The sequence below is a fragment of the Thamnophis elegans genome, chromosome 4 (genome assembly GCF_009769535.1).
Source record: "Thamnophis elegans isolate rThaEle1 chromosome 4, rThaEle1.pri, whole genome shotgun sequence".
In the NCBI taxonomy this organism is placed as follows: Eukaryota; Metazoa; Chordata; class Lepidosauria; order Squamata; family Colubridae; genus Thamnophis; species Thamnophis elegans.
This window is the reverse complement of record NC_045544.1, coordinates 97,476,269-97,495,269: the sequence shown is the minus strand read 5'-3', so window position 1 is coordinate 97,495,269 and position 19,001 is coordinate 97,476,269. Positions and strand designations below refer to the sequence as shown.

Sequence of the window (19,001 nt, the reverse complement as noted above, 5' to 3'; positions counted from 1 at the left end):
AGAACGGCTGTCCGTGCTGGGAACTTCAAACTGCCTTGTGCAGGACAAAGTAGGTCTCTCCCACTCTGCTCTAAGTTTTGTTTGATTTAATCTTATCACGAGCTGAATCCGTTTACTGCGAGGACAATAATTGCTTATCAACATTTTAGCTTCTTCTTTTTTTCTCCTCCGAAAAATTATTTACTCAGAGGCTTTTAAAATGGCGCCGAGCAGGCTGGTTTCTCCGGTAATAACGAACACTTTTTGCTAATTCTCACAAGACTTCAAAAGAATTCAAAACAAAAGAGATAGCTTATCACATGTTTTGGTTTCACAATAGAAGAATTTTACTCCTTCATTAACTTTGCTTATTTGGAAGTTAAACGGTGATGAATCTGTTGAACGGTCTTGTTACAATGTTTACTCACTGAAACTTTTGCCAAGCCTTAAATTTCAAAATAAAAGCCTCTTTACTTAAAGCTGTATATTTAGGCAATAGAGTTTTATTAACTGCAGGCAGACAAATTTTGAAATGGCCTCAAAACCAAATATTAACTTGAAGTCGTCACCCTCTACTTCCAGGGGCACAACCTCAGTGCCTGGTACAAAGCTGCAGCCTCCACTTCCTACGCCCCCTGCTGGGGATGTGTTAACGAAAGAATTTTTTCTGAGTAATCTAAGCGAGGCTTTTAATGCACAGACAATTAAAATGGAAGATAAATTTAGAGATAATAGAGAGGAGAGAAAAGAGGAAATAAAAGAAATGAAAGAAGAAATTAAAAGTGAAATTAAAAGTGAAATAAAAGGACTTAAACAGGAGTTGTATGAGAAATTTGAGGCTAAGGTTGATAAAATTAGAGACGACATGCTGAGTCTTGTAACTGTATTAACAGAACATATTTCTGGAGTGGAAGATACTCTAGAGGTTCTTAATGATGCCAATGCTAACTTGACATTGAAAACAGAGGTGGTGGAACAAAAAGTGGAAAATGCTGAAAAAGAAATTATTATGATACAGTACCGACAAATGGAGTTCGCATTAAGAGTAAGGGGGCTGCGTGAGGAGAAACAGGAGAACCTGAAACAGATCCTATCGGAAGCTTTTGACCGCCTGATGGGAAGACCAGGGACCAACCAAGGCTGGCAAATTGACAAAGCTTACCGCGTTAACTCCTGGCTGGCAAAGCAGAAGCAGCTTCCTCGAGACATCGTTATATATTTTACTACAAGAGAGTTCAGAAATATGGTACTGCAAGCGTCTTATAACACTAAGCTTCAAATTGGCGGTCAAGACCTGGCTGTTTTGAAAGAGATACCACCTCAAATGTTAAGAGCCAGAAGAGACTACGCTTTTTTGGTCGAAGAACTCAGAAATCGTCAGATACAGTATAGATGGGATGCACCATTTGGCATCATATTTACATTTGATAAGCAAAGGTACCGCCTCAACTCTGTATGGAAAGCCCGAGATTTTTATTATAATATATTGAAGGCCGGACACCCTGCACCATCTGGACCTAGAGAAAGACCACAAGAAGGACAGGATAGACAGCAAACTACACAACCACCAGACAAGATGGAGCATCTCTCTTCTCTAGAAGTGCAAGGTGCTATGGAACCAAGACCTAGCCGCATGACTACTAGACGTATGGAGAAACAAGCTAAGAGGCAACAGCATCAACAATCATCGGCCATCGATCAAGGAACTACAACAACAAATCTGGAAGCAGTGGGAGGAGCTAGACCTAAGGTTAAACAGGCCGTGCAGGAAGCTCTAAAAATGCTTCAACCAACCAAAGATGACAACTAAGATTTTAACATGGAATGTCAATGGACTGAACTCTCCACAGAAGAGGAAGAAAATATTTCATTATCTTAAACAGTTTAAGAACGATGTAATTTGTTTGCAAGAAACTCATATCAAGTCAACTGATCAAAAATATTTGATCAACTCAAAACTTGGTCAACATTTTGCAGCTTCTGCTATGGAAAAGAAGAATGGTATAGTTGTATACTTAAGAAAAGATATGAAAGCTGAATTAATAGAAGCAGATCCCTTCGGAAGATATATTGCTTTAGACTTAATCTTAGAAGGGAAAAAGACATTACTTTTGGGAATTTATGCTCCCAATCAACAGCAAGATAGATTCTATAGAAATCTTCATGCTAAATTAGTACAGTGGGACTATAGTTCCTGTATACTATTGGGTGACTGGAATGGAGTGATAGACACTAAGAGAGATAAGAAGATTTCCCGCCTAAATACCAAGATGCGAGCAAAGTTACCCAAATCTTTCTTTGACATTATGGATGATTTTGAATTGAGAGATATCTGGCGAGAAAGAAATGCAGAGGAATATGACTTCACTTTCTTCTCGGACAGGCATCAATCCATTTCAAGGATCGATTTTATTCTAACCACTAATGATTTGCTTTCTAGGGTCAAGAAAACAAAGATTGCAGCTAGAGTCCTTTCGGACCATAACCCAGTTTGGATGGAGTTGGGAAGGGTAGTGCAGGCAAGAAGGTTTTGGAGACTGAATGAAAATTTATTTAGATATGAAAACTATATTAATGATTGTAAAAAATTACTATCTGAATATTTTGTTTTGAATATGAATAAGGGTACATCTATGGAATTTGTATGGGATGCAAGCAAAGCGTATATGAGAGGAGTTTTGATGAATATAAATAAAACACATAGAAATAAGCAAGGGCTAAAACGAACAGAACTGGAAGAGGAAATTAAGAGAAAAGAGCTGGAGTTAACAAGGAAACCAGACGATACAAAGGTTAAGGAAGCTATTAACATATTAAAATCTCAATTTGACATGTTGATCTCTGACCAGGTAGCTACTAATTTATTATATTAATTAGTAAATGCAGTAACCTGTAGCAGTGTTCTATTTTGAAAAGCAGAAACCTGGACCAAGGTTGTGTTAGCCTGTTTCATAATCCAACCCAGATTAAATGGCCTTGATCACCATGATAAGAAAAAATAAATCAAATGCAAGATCTAGTTCAGATAGTCTTCAGTGTTACACTACATTTCCACAAGTCTCTTGAACAGAACTTGCAGACCAGATGAAGAACAAATTCCAACTGTTTAATTCAAGAGCAAAGTTCAGTTTAACCAATATATTTATTGCAGTGGTTGATTAATTAGAAGCTACTAGATTTTTTAAAATAACAAAGTGTTAATTTAGAAAAAGCAGAGTGAAGATGACCCTGATTAATGAAACAAGTTATGGCATATGGACTTGAAGAGGCATTGATCCTTTGCTGTGCTGACAGGGTAAACTTCCCTTGCATCCATGAGACCTGCTAGACTAGAAGCCCCCCAAGCTTTTGGGCGCCACGGATTGGTTCCGTGGACGGCGGTTTTTGCACAGACTGCAGGGCATGGTTTTGCGCACTGCCTAGATCCTGTATGTGCGCGGATGGAGCTTCACCTGCTTGCATGGCACTGTGGTGCTGATCTGTGGATTGGGGACCTCTTTACTAGACTATAAGTTTCATTTACTTATCATATTTGAAAGTCTTTTTCCCCTCTGCTTTAGAACTATTTTATTTATATTCATTTTTGGCAAATTTAATTATCTAATTATTCTCACATGATTAATCTATTAATCTTAGTTTGGAGACAATCCTGGAACCAAATACTGGAACAGAACTTCTTAATGCACATGATTTAAAAATATAGAAATGACATGTTATAGTGATTTCCCGTTACTTATGATTTTTCCTCTTAAAACAGTTTTGATATAAAAAGTGGCATAGGAGATAGCGAAGTATGAAAAGTAGTACTTTTTTAAATTGAGAATTTAAATATGGAATCATTTTTTGGTATTTAAGTGCTCATATTAATAAAAAAGAAAAAGCTAGCAAACTACTTTATTGTGAATTATGAAACTGAATAGAATTTAAAAGTTAATGCCCAATAGCTGTGTTATATTAATATTGTAATAGAAAGTAGACATATTTTGTAACTGGCAAATTAAAATGGATGAAAAATGTGATTTTTGTGTTCTGTTCATGTTTCAAGAGGTATTCACAACTAACTGGAGGCAGCATCATAAACACAATAAGCTCAAAGTACATTAAAAGCTGAACACTGTTGTGCTTAACGTGGTATATTGTAACACATACACAAAAAAATCACAATGTGAGTTTACTAGGGATTCTGAACTCTGTTCACTTTGCCTTAATTGGTTCCCGCTCCAACCATCGTACTCTAACCTTTTGCTTATAATGATATTCCTTCAGAAAGTCCTGCAACATTGTTGGCAAAGGAAGACAATCAATCCCATCATAGGAAGTGCACCTGCAAATTACTGCACGGCAGATATATTGCAAGCTGAAAGGAAAAGTCCTATTTAGAGAAACTGTAAGTAGCGGTTCAAAAAACATGCAAGAAATTGGATCTTTGTAATGTTCCAGAAGCCCTGTTACAGTAGAGGAGTGAAACACACAGGGATCATGAGCATCAAAACTGAAGTTGTGATTCCACTGCTCGATGCGTGCATGTAAAGATCGGTTGTAACGGCGGAAGCTCACAGAGAAGAGGTAGTCTTCTTGAGCAGAGTCCCTGAGCAAAAAAGTGCCTTCAGGTTTTCCTTCTAGAAGTGCTTCTGCTTCATAACGGTCCATCACACCCCAGTAGCAGGGATTACTGGTAATCTGAAGTAAATCTGGCACTAGGCAGTGAATATAATCAATCTGAGTATGTACTTTCCAAGCTCCTTGCCTGCTGATGTGGCTATGGCTCTCGCCAGATATTTGGCGCTGCTTTTGTCTACGGGACTGCAAGCAGAGAGTAGTTGTGTCTTCCTCCAAATCACAACTTCCTTGTGTTGTTGAATTGCAGTCTCCCATCAGTTCAGACATGCCAGGGGGCAGCTTTGGCCCTAATTTATATAACGGATTAACCTGTGCGGTAGCTTCAAAAGTATGTATCTGAGCATTGGGAGGAGGATCCACGCCTTCTTCTATACTGAGCCTTCGTCTCTCTCTCAGCCTATCTTCCTCATCTTCTGTAGAAGCCAAGGAGGAGTCAAATGCATCAAAAATAGCAGAATGTGGGCTCACTGGAGCGGTGTGCTGCTTAATTAAATGCCACTTTTGGGCCAGATCTGATCCAGCAGGAAAAGGACATTTTTCTAACATTAGTTCAGAAAGATGGATCTTCCTTTTGTTGGAAAAAAGAGGCTTAGATTGTTTGCAGTAAGTTCTCATAGGGAAGCATAAGCCTACAGTTTCCTGCAATCTTTGTCTCAGAGAACGATTTCCTATGGTTCTGCTTGAGATGCTATCTGTATCGTTAACTGAGCTCACACCATATCTTCTTTCCCTCCTTTGCGAGTGAGAACAGCCAAATCTTGTATCACTTTCCAATGAGCTCTGGGTCTTTGTAGAGCAGGAATGTTTCTTTTTCCCACCCCATGGAGCATGCCTTGAGTAGGAATCCCTTCGTGCAAATTTAGCTCCTGAGGCAACATTCAAGTCAATCTCTTTCTCAATGCTTATTTCAACAATCTGAGGGATTTCTGTGGCACAGTTTTGATTCTTTCTTGAAAAGCCTTTTGAAGTATTTAGACTCAGTTGCAAAGGACTGTTTGGTTGCTGCTGAGTTGCACCAGACACACAAGCACTTTTATCTCTAACAGACGCACTATTGGAATTTATGTCTACATTTTCATTTCTATTTCCACCTTCAGGATTAAAGAGATTTTGGCATCTGTACTTGAAGCTGTTCCACATTTTCCCAACTTTACCCATGGATTGTATTACCTACATCAGAAAGACAGAAAGACAATTAATTAAGGAAAGTCACTTACTGAATAAAGAATAAATAGCTGAATACTTAATTCATGAATAAAATTTAAATAATTCATCTCATTTTCAGTATATAACCTAAACATCAATAAAATATTAAGCAACTGAAATAATTGTGTTACTTTAATACAAATCAGCTACATTACTAAAACTGGGAAAAATACTAATTTTTCCTCCTAGTTCCATGCTTTACTACTGTTTCCATATGCCTAACATATAACTGTAAATAAATATATAAATAATTCCAAATGGGTGAAGTTTTACATTTAAATTGACTTGAGACATATCATAAGGTCCATAGGATTAAAGAAAACCATCTCTGCCTTCGTATACAGCATGTACTTCCAAGCGCTCATCATTATGTTGCAGAAAAGGGTTAATAATTAGAGTTACTAAAATAAGCAGCAGTAATTGTACACATGCCCAACTAGTCAGTATCTGCCTCAGTCAGATATATAATTATCATGTTGCCAGGTACAGACATAAGATATGTATTACTATTGTCCCTGTCAATTTTTGGGTGACCACAGCAGAAAGTTCCCAAATGACAAGAGGAGTACAAATGGTCAGGCCTAACTACTGGAATGCAGTTGGTTTTCCCGTTGGTATGCAGTTTAATGTGGGTACTTTCCAGATGAATGTAAGATTTCAAGTCCTCCCTCAAGAACTTAAGCATGTCATATATAGTTTAGATGTGACAGACTTTGAACATCTCTCTCTCTCTCTCTGAGTGTTTGTCTGTGTATATGAATGCATGTGCAAAATTAGAAAGTCCAACAATGATCCCTCAGTACTTCCTTTTTACTGTTAATGACACAAATATTGATGCAAAAACTTTAGTACAAAAAGGTCACATGCTTTAAGAATTACTTTAACCACAGCTATCACTCATATTAGAGTTGAATTTTCAGTTTGATTTCAATAGTAACAATATATCTATATTAAACATATTTATAATGATGTTTAGATTGAGTATCCTATTCACTTGATAGGTTTATTAAAATATTTCATACTAATGAACTACAAAATCTATTAAAAATAATTGTAAACAATTCTGGATCATTGGAGATTTTAAAAAGCTCCCTGAAACCCCACTGATGGGAGCTTAAATGCTAAAATCTACAATATTCCTAAAAGATAACAATTAGCAAAACCCTGTAAAACGTGTTCTATTCATCTGCAAATACATTAAAGCAAGAATTCTGAATGATGATCCACAAAGTGGTTGGTGATCTGAGGAGTTGGCTGATCATTTGAGCAGGCTGCCTGCTTTTTCCCCCAGCTGCTGCTCAACATCAAAAGGCTACTAAATATATACCTCTTTTCTAATATTAGTTTTCCAGGTAAGTATTTTTTATGGTTGGCATTAAAATGATAGAACACTTTGAAAGACTAGAATTTATTTTCAGTTCACAAGTATTATTAGCACTGCTTTACTTAACAGCAACCTACAGTATCAATATATCATGCATACTACGGTAATTATGTGCTGTTGTATTCCACCTCAGACTGATTAACATGTTTCATCTAAGGAACAAGTAGGAAAGATACTAATACACATTTGCTACTATGCATTATATTTTAATTCTTTATTCTATCACAGATTTTGATCATGAAATATTGAAATATGAAGAGTTGGACTTGAATGTTTCCAATTTCTTAGATTGTAACTTGAAAAGTAATCTTCAGTACTATGTTACCTAAACATACTTCCAGGTCCTAACATTTAACAATTCTTCAACATCACCTTCAGTTAATATGAGCTCTCCATTCACACAGTTTAAAAGAGACAAGTCTTTTGTCTATGGAGATTCTCAATCATCCAGGTCATGGTTGTCCCAAAGGTGCTTTTTCAAGAGGCAACTGGACTTTCTGGTTTTTCTTTGAAGGCGTTTCGCTTCTCATCCAAGAAGCTTCTTCAGCAAGATCTGCTGAGAAGTGAAACGTCTTCAAAGAAAAACCAGAAAGTCCATTTGCCTCTTGAAAAAGCACTTTTGGAAGAAAAGTCTTTTTTAAAAAAAGCTGTTGCCTAAGGCCCAACATATTAATAGAAACAAAATGAAATGAAATACAATATACAAGCATAATATAGTGAAACAAATGGCTCTTCCTATGCTAGTGTCAATTGTCAGTGGTCCACAATTTTTCTAACTACACTCAGTATGACAAGTTTATGAAGAGTGGAAATCATTCACACAGTTGCTATTCCTTGCCTCCTTATCATTTTTGTTGCTTGGTCACATTTCCAATCTAAGCCTTCTTCCATCCTTTCTCACCTCCAGGCCACTTCTGGCCATTTATTTAACCTCTTGCCACCTCACTTGAGTCACTCCCAATTCTCCCAAGACTATCAAGATGTTATTCCTATATCTCCATTCTTATAGGACAATACAAAGGATGTTACTTGTGCCATTTCAATTTGGGTTTCCTGTCAAACTTCAAAATGAAGCAGTTGTTTCCAGCTGTCTGTTGCTTTTACTTCCCAGTAATGTCTCTGAATACATTTGGGATCAAATGTTCTAAGAAATAAAGGCTAGTATTTCATCCTGGAAAAAAATCTTCATTCAATCATAACTATTATGACTGAAAATAAAATAAACTAGGCATATCATACATGAAATGCCAGAATAATTTTGGTTTGGATGGGGAAGGAGTCTCTGTGTGCATTAAGGTTTCTACTGCTAATTTATGGAATAATTAGGATGCCATATAAAAAATCCAAGTGCTGCGCAGTGGAGTGACCTCCTGTTCCTGCCCCCCCCCCCATCCACGTAGATTACTATGTGGGAAGGTAACAGTGTTCTGTGCATCTTTGATGTACAGCCATGATGGCCTCATGACCATGGAAAATGTCTTCAACAACACTGGCTCCCTCGGCCAAGAAATGGAGATGAGGTCTGTGCCCTAAAATCGGACGCGACTGGACAAGGAAACCTTTACCTTTATAAAGTGAACTAGAATATATATATGACAAAATAGTATTTCCTTGCCATATTTATTCTTCAAATTTGTCATAGTCATTTATAATGGCACTCAGCCAGACCATTTGTTTAAAGTAGTGGAGCTGTGTTATTTTCTAATGTATGTGTTATTAGGCTATTAATTACTAAGCAGTTCAATCATCAAATATTCATGATCATGCACAGGCAAAAATTAGTATCTCAGACAAAGCCAAATTTAAATAACACGATGCACATAATGAATACAGTTCTCATAGATCACATTTAAAACAAGAAAGCCCTGAGAAGCGGCAATCATGTACCAAACAGCCGCTGCAAAGTAATCTATGACTTTGTTTCTATCCCAAAAATGGTACCTTCAGGGTGATGCAGATGGGAAAGAACACTAACTGCAAAGCAATAGTAATTACTGTATTCAAAGTAACAGAAATATCTATTACTAAGTTATAAGCAAACCTAACATTATGATCCTGAGCCTATTTAAAAGTTAGCCTTACATAATTTAGCAGGGTACACTTCTGAACATGAATGCACAGAAGTATTTTGTTAATTCTTTCAAACCTTTTTGAATGTGTATCCACAGGGCAGCTTTATTCAACAAATTTTATTTCCAGGTATCTATATATTGGACTGTATCCAAAATCTATTTTATTGATGAACTAATCATATGAATGCAAGAATGACAAACCATTCTCTTCTCATTACTAAAACAAATGGGCAAAGTTCTAAGATTTGTATGAATGGGAAAAAATACAGGGAATCAACTCATTTTAGAATAACTCAACATCATTTAGCAATAGCAATAGCAGTTAGACTTATGTACCACTTCATAGGGCTTTCAGCCCTCTCTAAGCGGTTTACAGAGTCAGCATATTTCCCCCACAGTCTGGGTCCTCATTTCACCCACCTCGGAAGGATGGAAGGCTGAGTCAACCTTGAGCCAGTGAGATTTGAACCGCCGAACTGCAGATAGCAGTCAGCTGAAGTGGCCTGCAGTACTACACTCTAACCACTGTGCCACCTCGGCTCTTTTTTTTGGTCCTGATTCTCGTTTTTTACAATAAATCATCAATTTACTGGACTTAATATAACAGACTTTGGATCACTGACAAAATCTGCTTCAGTACATGAATAAAGCCTGGTTCAAATTTAAAAGGCATTCTGCTTTAACAAACACCTGTTCCTCTCATTAAATTGGCTGTATTTCTTACTGAGATCTCATATGCATGTATTTGTTACTAATCAAATGGCTGAACCCTATAAGAACGAACACTGGTGGTTTCCAGAAGGCCCTCTGATCTTCACACCTTGGGCTTGCTTTGTGTTTTGGGGCAATGGCTAAATTGCTCCGACTGTACCACCTATTTTGTAGGAACTGCCTCATCCTTCCTCTAACTATGATAGGTGAGTGGACAAGGGCTCTCTCATCTTCTGCACGGCCTAATAAGGTATTTTCTTTTTAAAAAAATACAAATTTTATAAGATTAATTCTATAATTTTCCTTAGCTAGACAGCTTTAAGGCATAGGACTACAGACCCAGTCCCTTTTCTCTCCATTTGTAGATATGCTCAGTTGGGTTTTGGGCATGTCATGAGCTGGGGCAGGAGTGGTGAATGTCATCCAGACATTTCTTACAGCCTTCGGGAGCACTGCATTACAGATCATCAGATGTGAGATACTGTTCATTAAGTTGGGCTCTAGGAATCAGTCAGAATTGCAGCTGTTGTGCCAGCCTCCCTGCAACACAGTAACTTTCCTGCTTAAGCTTCTTGACTACATTTCTGGGCTGGCAGTTAAGTTCTCCAGATTTGGGGAACTTCAATCTCTAGGAGTGGGATCTGAAATGGCTCAGGGGTGCATGGTCACCATAATGACTATGGGTCTATCCCTGATCCACCAGAGCCTGACATGGGACAATAGCCAATGCATACACTGAATCTGTTGTAGCAATGATTATGCAATCTGGATTTGGGGGAGCTTTTGGTGTCTCCCTTGTTATGATCAGATGACATCTGATTACCATGTGTTTCTTCAGCTCTACTATTCACTGCATGGAGGCTGGACCCATCAGATGGGGAGATTATTTTTATATATTGGTTTTGTTTGTAAGCTGCCCAAGTCATGCTTTTGTGAGGTTGGCAGCCATACAAATATGAAAGATAGGATAAGATAAGGCCAGGCAAGTTGAAGTGAGATGAGATAAGTTGAGTGAGTTGCCAAGCATTCAAAATGTGGTCAGGAAACCACTCGGCGGTGGTGACAGTTTTCCAAATTAGTTTTACAAGTCCTACAGCACCTATTCCAAGGTCATCATAACTCTGAATTGTCATAAAATGACCAGTCATAAATATTATCTGTAGTAAATTTTTCATTAATACCATAATTCTGATCTAGCACTTAATCAAATTCACAAAACACACTGTTATGATTATTTATTACAATAAGATTATCCAACTAAAACATTAACTGGATGAAGCTAAATCTTCATCTGAAAATTGAGGTATTACAAAACAGAAACTTATCCAAACTATAATATTTTTTAAAAAATACAGAACTGATAAGGTCTCTATAGACAAATATGTTTGTTAATACTATGTAAGGGCGCAAATTTTCCATTTTTACTAAAAAAAGTAACTGATAAATCTTAAGGAAATAAATCTAGCAGTATTTATCCAAGAATAAAAAGTTGCTGAGTTGGTCCAATTAGCGATGTATCCCAATGGGAATCTATTCAGAAGTAGGTCTCCCTGAATTCAGCAACTTGCTCTTGCAAAAAAAAAAAACTACAGAATTGCATACTTAAGAATCATATATGAGCAGACTGAAGGTTTCTGATAGCAGATTAAAAATGATTGCATTGCTCCCACTATCTAAAGTAGCTATAATAATAATATTTATAAACATTAGTTAAGGCATGATCGCATAAAAATTGCAAAACCAGCATTGCATGATTAAAGTTGCCAACTGGATGCCACTTGGAACCAACAAGTTACCAACAATACATTTTTTTAAAAAAATCCTTTCAATTTCTAATATCATTTTTAAAAAATGCAAAGCATGCTACAAATCAAAGCCTCAATCTCCAGTATTACATTTTATTCCAAGAATGCCTATAAGATCAAAAGAGATCTGGCCATCTAGAAAGTATATGCAATTATATCATAGGAGCATGAATGAGTTCAACGACTTAATTTACTATTGCTTTGTCTGTGAGATGTGGTTTGATGTGCACAACTCAATTCTAAATTATGTACCTTTTTATAGATTGTTCTATAAAACATTCTTTTTATAGATTGTTCTCTGTTTCTATCACTAAGATCCAAACTTCAAAGCTTAAACTATGAGGAAGACTATCTGGAAGATGGCTTTTGATCCTTCTATGGGATTTGGATCTTTCAAAGGAAAAAATTTATTACCAAGTATCAAAAAAGGAAAATCTGATTTTAATAAGAATCATCCAGAGAAAATATGGAGGGAGGAGAATATTAAGAAAATTTAAACACTCATTACAGGAAGGAAGAAGAGGAGGGAGATGCAACATTTTCAACAACAGATAATCTAAAAGGGGACTGCTTATGTTCTTATGTAGGAACATCAATCAAATTTGTGCATTAAAAAAAACCCAAAATCCCCAAATTGGGTAATACATTTATTAGGACTAGCCATAACAAAACAATAAAGTGTGCAAGTTTTAAATTTCAAGGATTTGTCTCTTGGCTATATTTTGTTATATATTAGAAACAGTCTGGAGGTTAATTATCTTTGAATTTAGGAACCAGAGAGCACAATTCTTTTTTCTTAATTGTTTGTTTTCAGCATGTTGAAACAACATAATACTATTCTGTACTTATTAAGAACCCCTTGAACTGCGTAACTGAAGTTTGTCCATCACTTCCTTCAACACTTTAATTAGTACAGACATGACCCTAACATTAACCAAAAAGTTTTCTATCTTTCTCTTTTCTTCTAGTCTACTTTCCTAATCAACCAATCACAGTGACATACAATAAGGTAAATATATTATTAACTGTAGTCATGCTTATTTAGAATTAAGTCTATTTTGACTTTTTTTCATAGGTTATAGTCTTAGGATTACAGTCTTGCACGAGTGCTCGTTAGGGTTTTAGTTTAACACAGAACTATAATGCAGCGTAGTTCTGCACGTTTAAGGAATCAGCATTTATCTGGCTATTTTTAAATGCACGCATTTATTACCCATAAAAACTAAATATTGTAAAATGTAACAATTCATCTGGTCAGTACAGAACTCAACAACAGCAAAATAGTAAGAAGTGCAGCTGAGTCAACTGAGGACAAAACTTCCTCAACCCATCTGCCTGGCATTACTAGTGAAATGCTGGCATTAACCACTTTGGCTCTAAATCTATTACTAGCAAGTTGGAAACTGTGACCTCTCCTACAATGTGTTAGATTGTGCAAAAAACCTTATTTCAAGGCCAAAATGTGTTTTGGAACACCTTAGAGCAGCTGCATCTTTCCTGGGGTTTGTATAGCTATCCTCTGCAATGGGCAAGTGATCCTGTAGAAAGGCAAGTCTGATTTTATTTATTAATCAATATAAAATATATTCTTAACCACTGTACATGTATGCCCATACATGTCCTGAATCATCTTTTGTCCTTTGAATCCTGGTTGCTATAAATCTCTACCACACATTATAATCAATCCAGTTTATATGCTATATATATTATACAACAAGTTAGATATAATACAAAATGTTTCTCGATCATACTCAAACCTTCTTTATTGTACATCTATATTCCAAAATATCAGAATGAATCTTATCAAGTTGCTGACAAAACTAGTTGAATTCAGAAGATAGTGGTTTTATACAAAAAAAGTAATGGCATAGTATGACTCTGTGAAACCAGGTAGCATACAGGCAATTATGAAGTATAAATTCAAGAGATTGATGTTATATTTGAATGAAGCCTAAACACTTGGATTGTTGTTTTTTCAATTTCCATTAAAAAAGTAGACTGCTAATAAAATCAAAAATCTAAATTGTGACTGTTTTAGAATTTGAAATGAAGGGTTTGTGTGACCATAACAAATAGTGATTTAGAAATATCCCAATAAAATAAAATCACATGAATGCCAAACAACTTTTTTCTTTCCTGATTACTACCTGATTTTCCAATATAAATATAAAACTTTATTGTTTTACTTAACATTGTAATATTTGCATCTCATGGATTCACTTAGTTAATTGCAGTGTTTCTAAAACTGATTTTATCTATGAATTATCTACATATCATTGTAAGAATTAAAGAGAAAGTACAATTTTTACTATGTAAATTAAGTCTAAGTTTTCAGCAATCTAGTTAATTCAGAGAAAGTTATTGTAACTCTCCTTTCAGTAGCTTCACTGAATCTTAAAACCAAGTAATATTAAGTTCAGCAAAATCAGCATGCAATCTTCAGTTCCTTTAATCTTTTTTGTGGTACCAAGAGTAATTTTTTTACTCATTGTAAAATCTAGTTTCAAGTTCCACTATTTCAAAGTGGAAAGTACATGAAAACTATAGTATAAACACAAAACAAATTCTCTGTAAACTTAAAACTCCCTCTCATTTTGCATCTTTCATTACCTTGCCCACCATAGATATAACCATCCATACAAACCTGAAGTGCTGCTCATAAATCATAGATTACGTAATTTAGTGCAGTAATACTGACTTGCAAGATAAGCAAAACCATACCATACTTGTCATCTGTTGCTATTCTCATATTCTAACATTTCCTTTACATTTTTATCCTAGAAATGCACTTTAATACATCACCACATGGTTAATTCAGTGAGGTTGTTCTGTGTAAAAATCTTTATATCTGTATTGTAATCTCCATATCACAATAAGAAAAAAATAACTCTTCAGCCAAGGATTTTGTAATGCATTACACCTGTTACTACAGAGAAAGGCAAGCAGACTCTAATAATATTCACTGAATATTTTATATGTTTCTAAATTTTTAATCTAATTCACACCTGCAACCTCAAAAGAGATTAATAATCAGAACAGGTAATACTGAGCAAAATAGACCAATGATTAGGAAACAGTTTCATGTCTACAGATGTAAATAAATCACAGGGAAATTAAAGAGCCTAGTTTAGAACTGGCTTAGAAATCTTGCTTTGTAATAAGATTTAAGGAACAACTTTATTATATAAATTGTAAATTCCATAACTAAAAGGGAAAATTATCAGCATTTATGAAGACAATAAGAGTAAGTCAATGCACAACAGCATAGAACTTCTGATTAACTGAATCAGAAGTTCTATGCTCTGAATCTTAGCGACCACACAGATTTTCTTCAGGGTGATCTATCCCTAATCTGGTCCATTAGCTCAAAGGTGCTGCTAGTTATCCTCTTCTCTTTCCTTCTACCTTTTCCAGCACTAGATCTTTCTATAGAGAGCTAGGTATTCACATAATGTGTGGAAGTAACATAATTTGTGTAATGTAAGGGGAAAGACCTTGTGAGACAAGGCAAAGAAATGACACCAAGGGACCATTAGATAAAAGCCCTGAAGATGAATGTGAGTGGGGCAAAAGGCCTACAAAGGCCCTACCTAGTTTCTTGGGCTATAAAGGACACAGGGATAGGGGAATGTAATTTAAGACTTCCAAGATTTGGCTAATACAGCTTTACAATAAATTAGAATTAGCTCATTTGGTTGTGTTTCAGGTCTACCTCACAAGGCTGACATTTGTGCCTTCAGTGAGAATTCCAGGTTGATTTGTTCAATGGTTAATTTGTTTGCTTTCTTGACTGTCCATTCTTAAGTATGCATATAGTAGTATCTTAAGTGAACTTAGATGCAATATTTGCCATCCATGCAAAACAATTCTGTGAGTGACCTTCATCTTTGGCACAGGAAAAATGATTGTCCAAAGAACAGAGCTGATTCCAATATATCCAAAACTGTACTCAATAGTGCAATACAGATAAAAGCAGGCAACTTCATGTGCTCATATACAACAATTATAGCTTGAAGGAACAATCAATGGCCATAACCTCACCAGCTTAAGGTTACACATACTCCTTTGCCCATCTATCACATATAGAACAGCTTCCAGGTACTATACAACATTCTTCATATTCTAAGTTTAGTGGCATAACTATGAATAACTGAACCAGTTAACAGGAATCCCTGTCCATCAGAAAAAGGTGCCAGCAAATCTGTAACATAACTCTACTGATTACTGAAATCTGAAGTAGTTTTCAGACACATGTTCAGAAGAGAAAAAAAAATCTGTTCAATTTTTTCAAGTACCATGTTTGCTTGTAATTGCCTCCATCATTGATGATCAAGGCAATAAAACAAAAACTTGTCTCATCAAATAAGGATAAAATGCTGAAAACACATTTTTGTATGCAAACATTCAATATGTTATTTAATTCATCTTCTGCCCCAATTACCCACCACCCTGAACTGTAGTTTAGGGCACCCATCTGCTAAATCTTTTAACTTGCAAAACGATGAAGGAATGAATTCCTAGTGCTCTGAGCGATACATGTTACTTTTGCCTCCCAGTTAAGATGATCGTTAAAATTATTAATTTATCGTTTCTCTCCTTGAAGTCGCAATCCCTTTGCAAGACTTAGACGAGACAGCTAGAACAGGAACTTACCACCTGGCTTTCTGAGCCTTCCAGACCCCCCAAAATTTTTTTTATAAGAAATAAAAACGAGGGAGGGGATTGCTTCGTTGAAGAAATACCGCATACCGTATTTAGCTACTTAGATAAATCTCCCCAAGGAATCCGAAAAAACTACTCATTTCGCAGCCCTCCAATTGGGCTTTGCAGAATAAAACCGAGCGTACATTTTTCACTGGCCCATTTTGCGGGTCATCCTCTTGTCGTCCCCTTTCCTTAAAGTCCGGGGGCGGGAAGCGGCAGCCGAGGAATGTCACTCGCTCCCCCCCCCCGCCAGCCTCCTGACGACGGGCCTTTCAAAGAAAAAGGGGGCCGGGAAGGGAAGCGTCCCTCCTCTCCCGGCTGCTCAGCTCGAAGCTAACCAGATTCACCCACCTAAGCTGCGGCTGCACACAGTGTCGGAGGCAGCAACTGGAGGGGCGGACCTGCAAGGCCAGCGCATCTCTCTCCCCGCTAGCCTCGTTCTCTCAGCGCCGCGCCAGCTCCCTTCTGGGTCCCGGCATTACCTCGCGGCGTCTCGCGCCAGCTCCCTCCTCCTCCTCCGTCCCTTGCCGCGAAGATAATGCGGACCCTTTCCTCGCGCGGCCTGACCAGCAGTCCCGCCTCAGGCCCAGAAACCGAGCGCGCACCACCAGCACTGATGGAGGAGGGTGGAGGAGTGACAGCGGCGTGGCCAATTGCACAAAGCGGCTCCTTCGTCCAACCGTTACTCTCGGTAGCGGGGAACGGTGCAGCCTAAGCGCAGCCTATAGCAACGCGAGCCCCACATCATTCCCCCGTTAGAAACCGGAGAGCCAATCCTGGCGAAGATATAGAAGCCACGCCCATAGACCGGGCGACATTTCTCTTTCTCTCTTGTCAGTCGCGTCAGTGAGCCGGAGGGCGGGATCCCCGGCAGTAGAACGGAGGCTGGAGCGGCGGCCATCTTGAAACAGGGAAGACAGTTCACGGTTTGGCATGACGGGGCAGAAGAGAGGCCTTCCTGGAGATACAGTAGTCATGGCAACGCGATGCGTTTCGTCCGGATGCAATGTCAGCGCTTTCACTGAAGTGGGCTCCTATCGTCCTGCAACAATACCCGTGAACACCTTTTATATTTTGGTTTTGCAAGCTCTACGGAAGACAGTGACGTTCAGTCTCAGATTGATCCGAGGTCGTGGATCAAAAAAGAAGGAAGAAGCAAATGGAGTCGACGGGGTTGTTGCCGTTTTCCTAGCAAAAGTAGGCCCTGCGCGAATTTAGCGAAGCTGAGGAAATCGCGGCGAAAACGGCCTCACCGCGCAGGCGTCTTAGTAGGAGCGCGGAGCTCATTTGCATAAAGCCCGTGATGCATTGCGAATAGGACTAGAAAGTGAAAAACCCGTTACTTTAGGGCCGGCAACGGACGCCCTTTCTCCTGTCTTCGCACACGGCGTTGGCATCCGGATAAGCTCGATACCGAGCTGGTGCTGTGAAAGGCGCTTGGGAGTGAGGAGTTGCTATAACCTCAGGAAAGATCGCTTGCTGGGAAAAGGTTCACAAGTGGATTTCGTCTCTTGGATGGATCACTGGACTGTTCTCGAGTGGAAAGCAGTGTTCCCCATTGTTGCTGCGATCTTTATTATCCAAATTCTATTTTTTTAAGAGAAAAGCATTCTTTTTTCTGTAAAAGTGGATTTTCCCTGTCGTGCCCCCCCAAAAAAAATCTGAGTCCAGTATTATCATTGCATTGATTTCCTAAAGCCCAGAAAACTCAAATCACAAAATATGAAGGCTATTTTGTTGCCACAATGTATAATAAGATAATTTGAGTGTGTTTGCTAGAGCCAGATTTTCCAGATAATGTGGAGGTGCAGAGTCCACAGTTGTGAAGAATCTTAATTTTTCTGTTACAATACATTCACCTTTCCCAAAGTTTCTGTGTTCATTTGTGTTAATTTTGGTGTTTCGTAGAGGAGGTAACAATGTATATTAAGTTACATTTAAAGAAAGTATGGGGGCACAATTTGAATATTTTTTTCAAAGGCATTTATGATTACTAGCAAATGCTAGTCTGCAGTGTCTTGATTGTTCCTGTATAGGTAATCCTTTACTTATGACCACATTGAGCCCAACATTTCTTATATTGAGACATTTAAGTGAGTTTTGCCCCATTTTATAATCTTTCTTGCCACAGTTGTTACATATATCACTGCAGGTGTTAAATTAATAATAGTTTAGTAAGTCTGGCTTCAGCATTTACTTGTTAGAATGTTGCCAAAGTTGATCATATGACCCTGGCACATTGCCACTGTCATAAATATGAACCAGTTGTCAAGCATCCAAATTTTGACCATGGGGATACTGAAATAGTTATAAGTGTGAAAAACTTACTTTTTTCAGTACTATTGTAACTTCAAACAGTCATTAAATGAATTGTAAGTCAATGACTACCTGTATAGTTGATTCTAATTGGCAGATAGTTTATCCTTCACTATCTTTTGTCAATTTTAATGCTAGTTTTTATACTTGCTGTCATTAATTTGGTGGTCTTGATATTTAAACATTGCCCCTAACCTGCTCGAG

At 37.5% G+C, this 19,001-nt stretch overlaps 1 protein-coding gene across 2 annotated transcripts; it reads right to left on the bottom strand.

Annotated features, from left to right (window-relative positions):
• Positions 1 to 3,102: 3,102 nt before the first annotated feature.
• On the bottom strand, positions 3,103 to 18,769 carry SOCS5 (suppressor of cytokine signaling 5). Of its 2 annotated transcripts, none has more exons than XM_032216753.1 (2): positions 16,833 to 18,769; positions 3,103 to 5,769 (listed from the first exon to the last, which is right to left on the bottom strand). In XM_032216753.1, the coding sequence occupies exon 2, from the start codon at positions 5,755 to 5,757 to the stop codon at positions 4,174 to 4,176; it is 1,584 nt and encodes a 527-aa protein (XP_032072644.1). In that variant the 5' UTR covers positions 5,758 to 5,769; positions 16,833 to 18,769; the 3' UTR covers positions 3,103 to 4,173. The 2 variants fall into 2 exon arrangements, with proteins under 2 accessions (XP_032072644.1, XP_032072645.1); XM_032216754.1 differs by having other exon boundaries at positions 16,964 to 18,769.
• Positions 18,770 to 19,001: the final 232 nt, after the last annotated feature.

Bases quoted from the DNA above. Each gene is read 5' to 3' on its own strand.
- SOCS5 (XM_032216753.1), bottom strand. From the start codon at position 5,757: ATGGGTAAAGTTGGGAAAATGTGGAACAGCTTCAAGTACAGATGCCAA.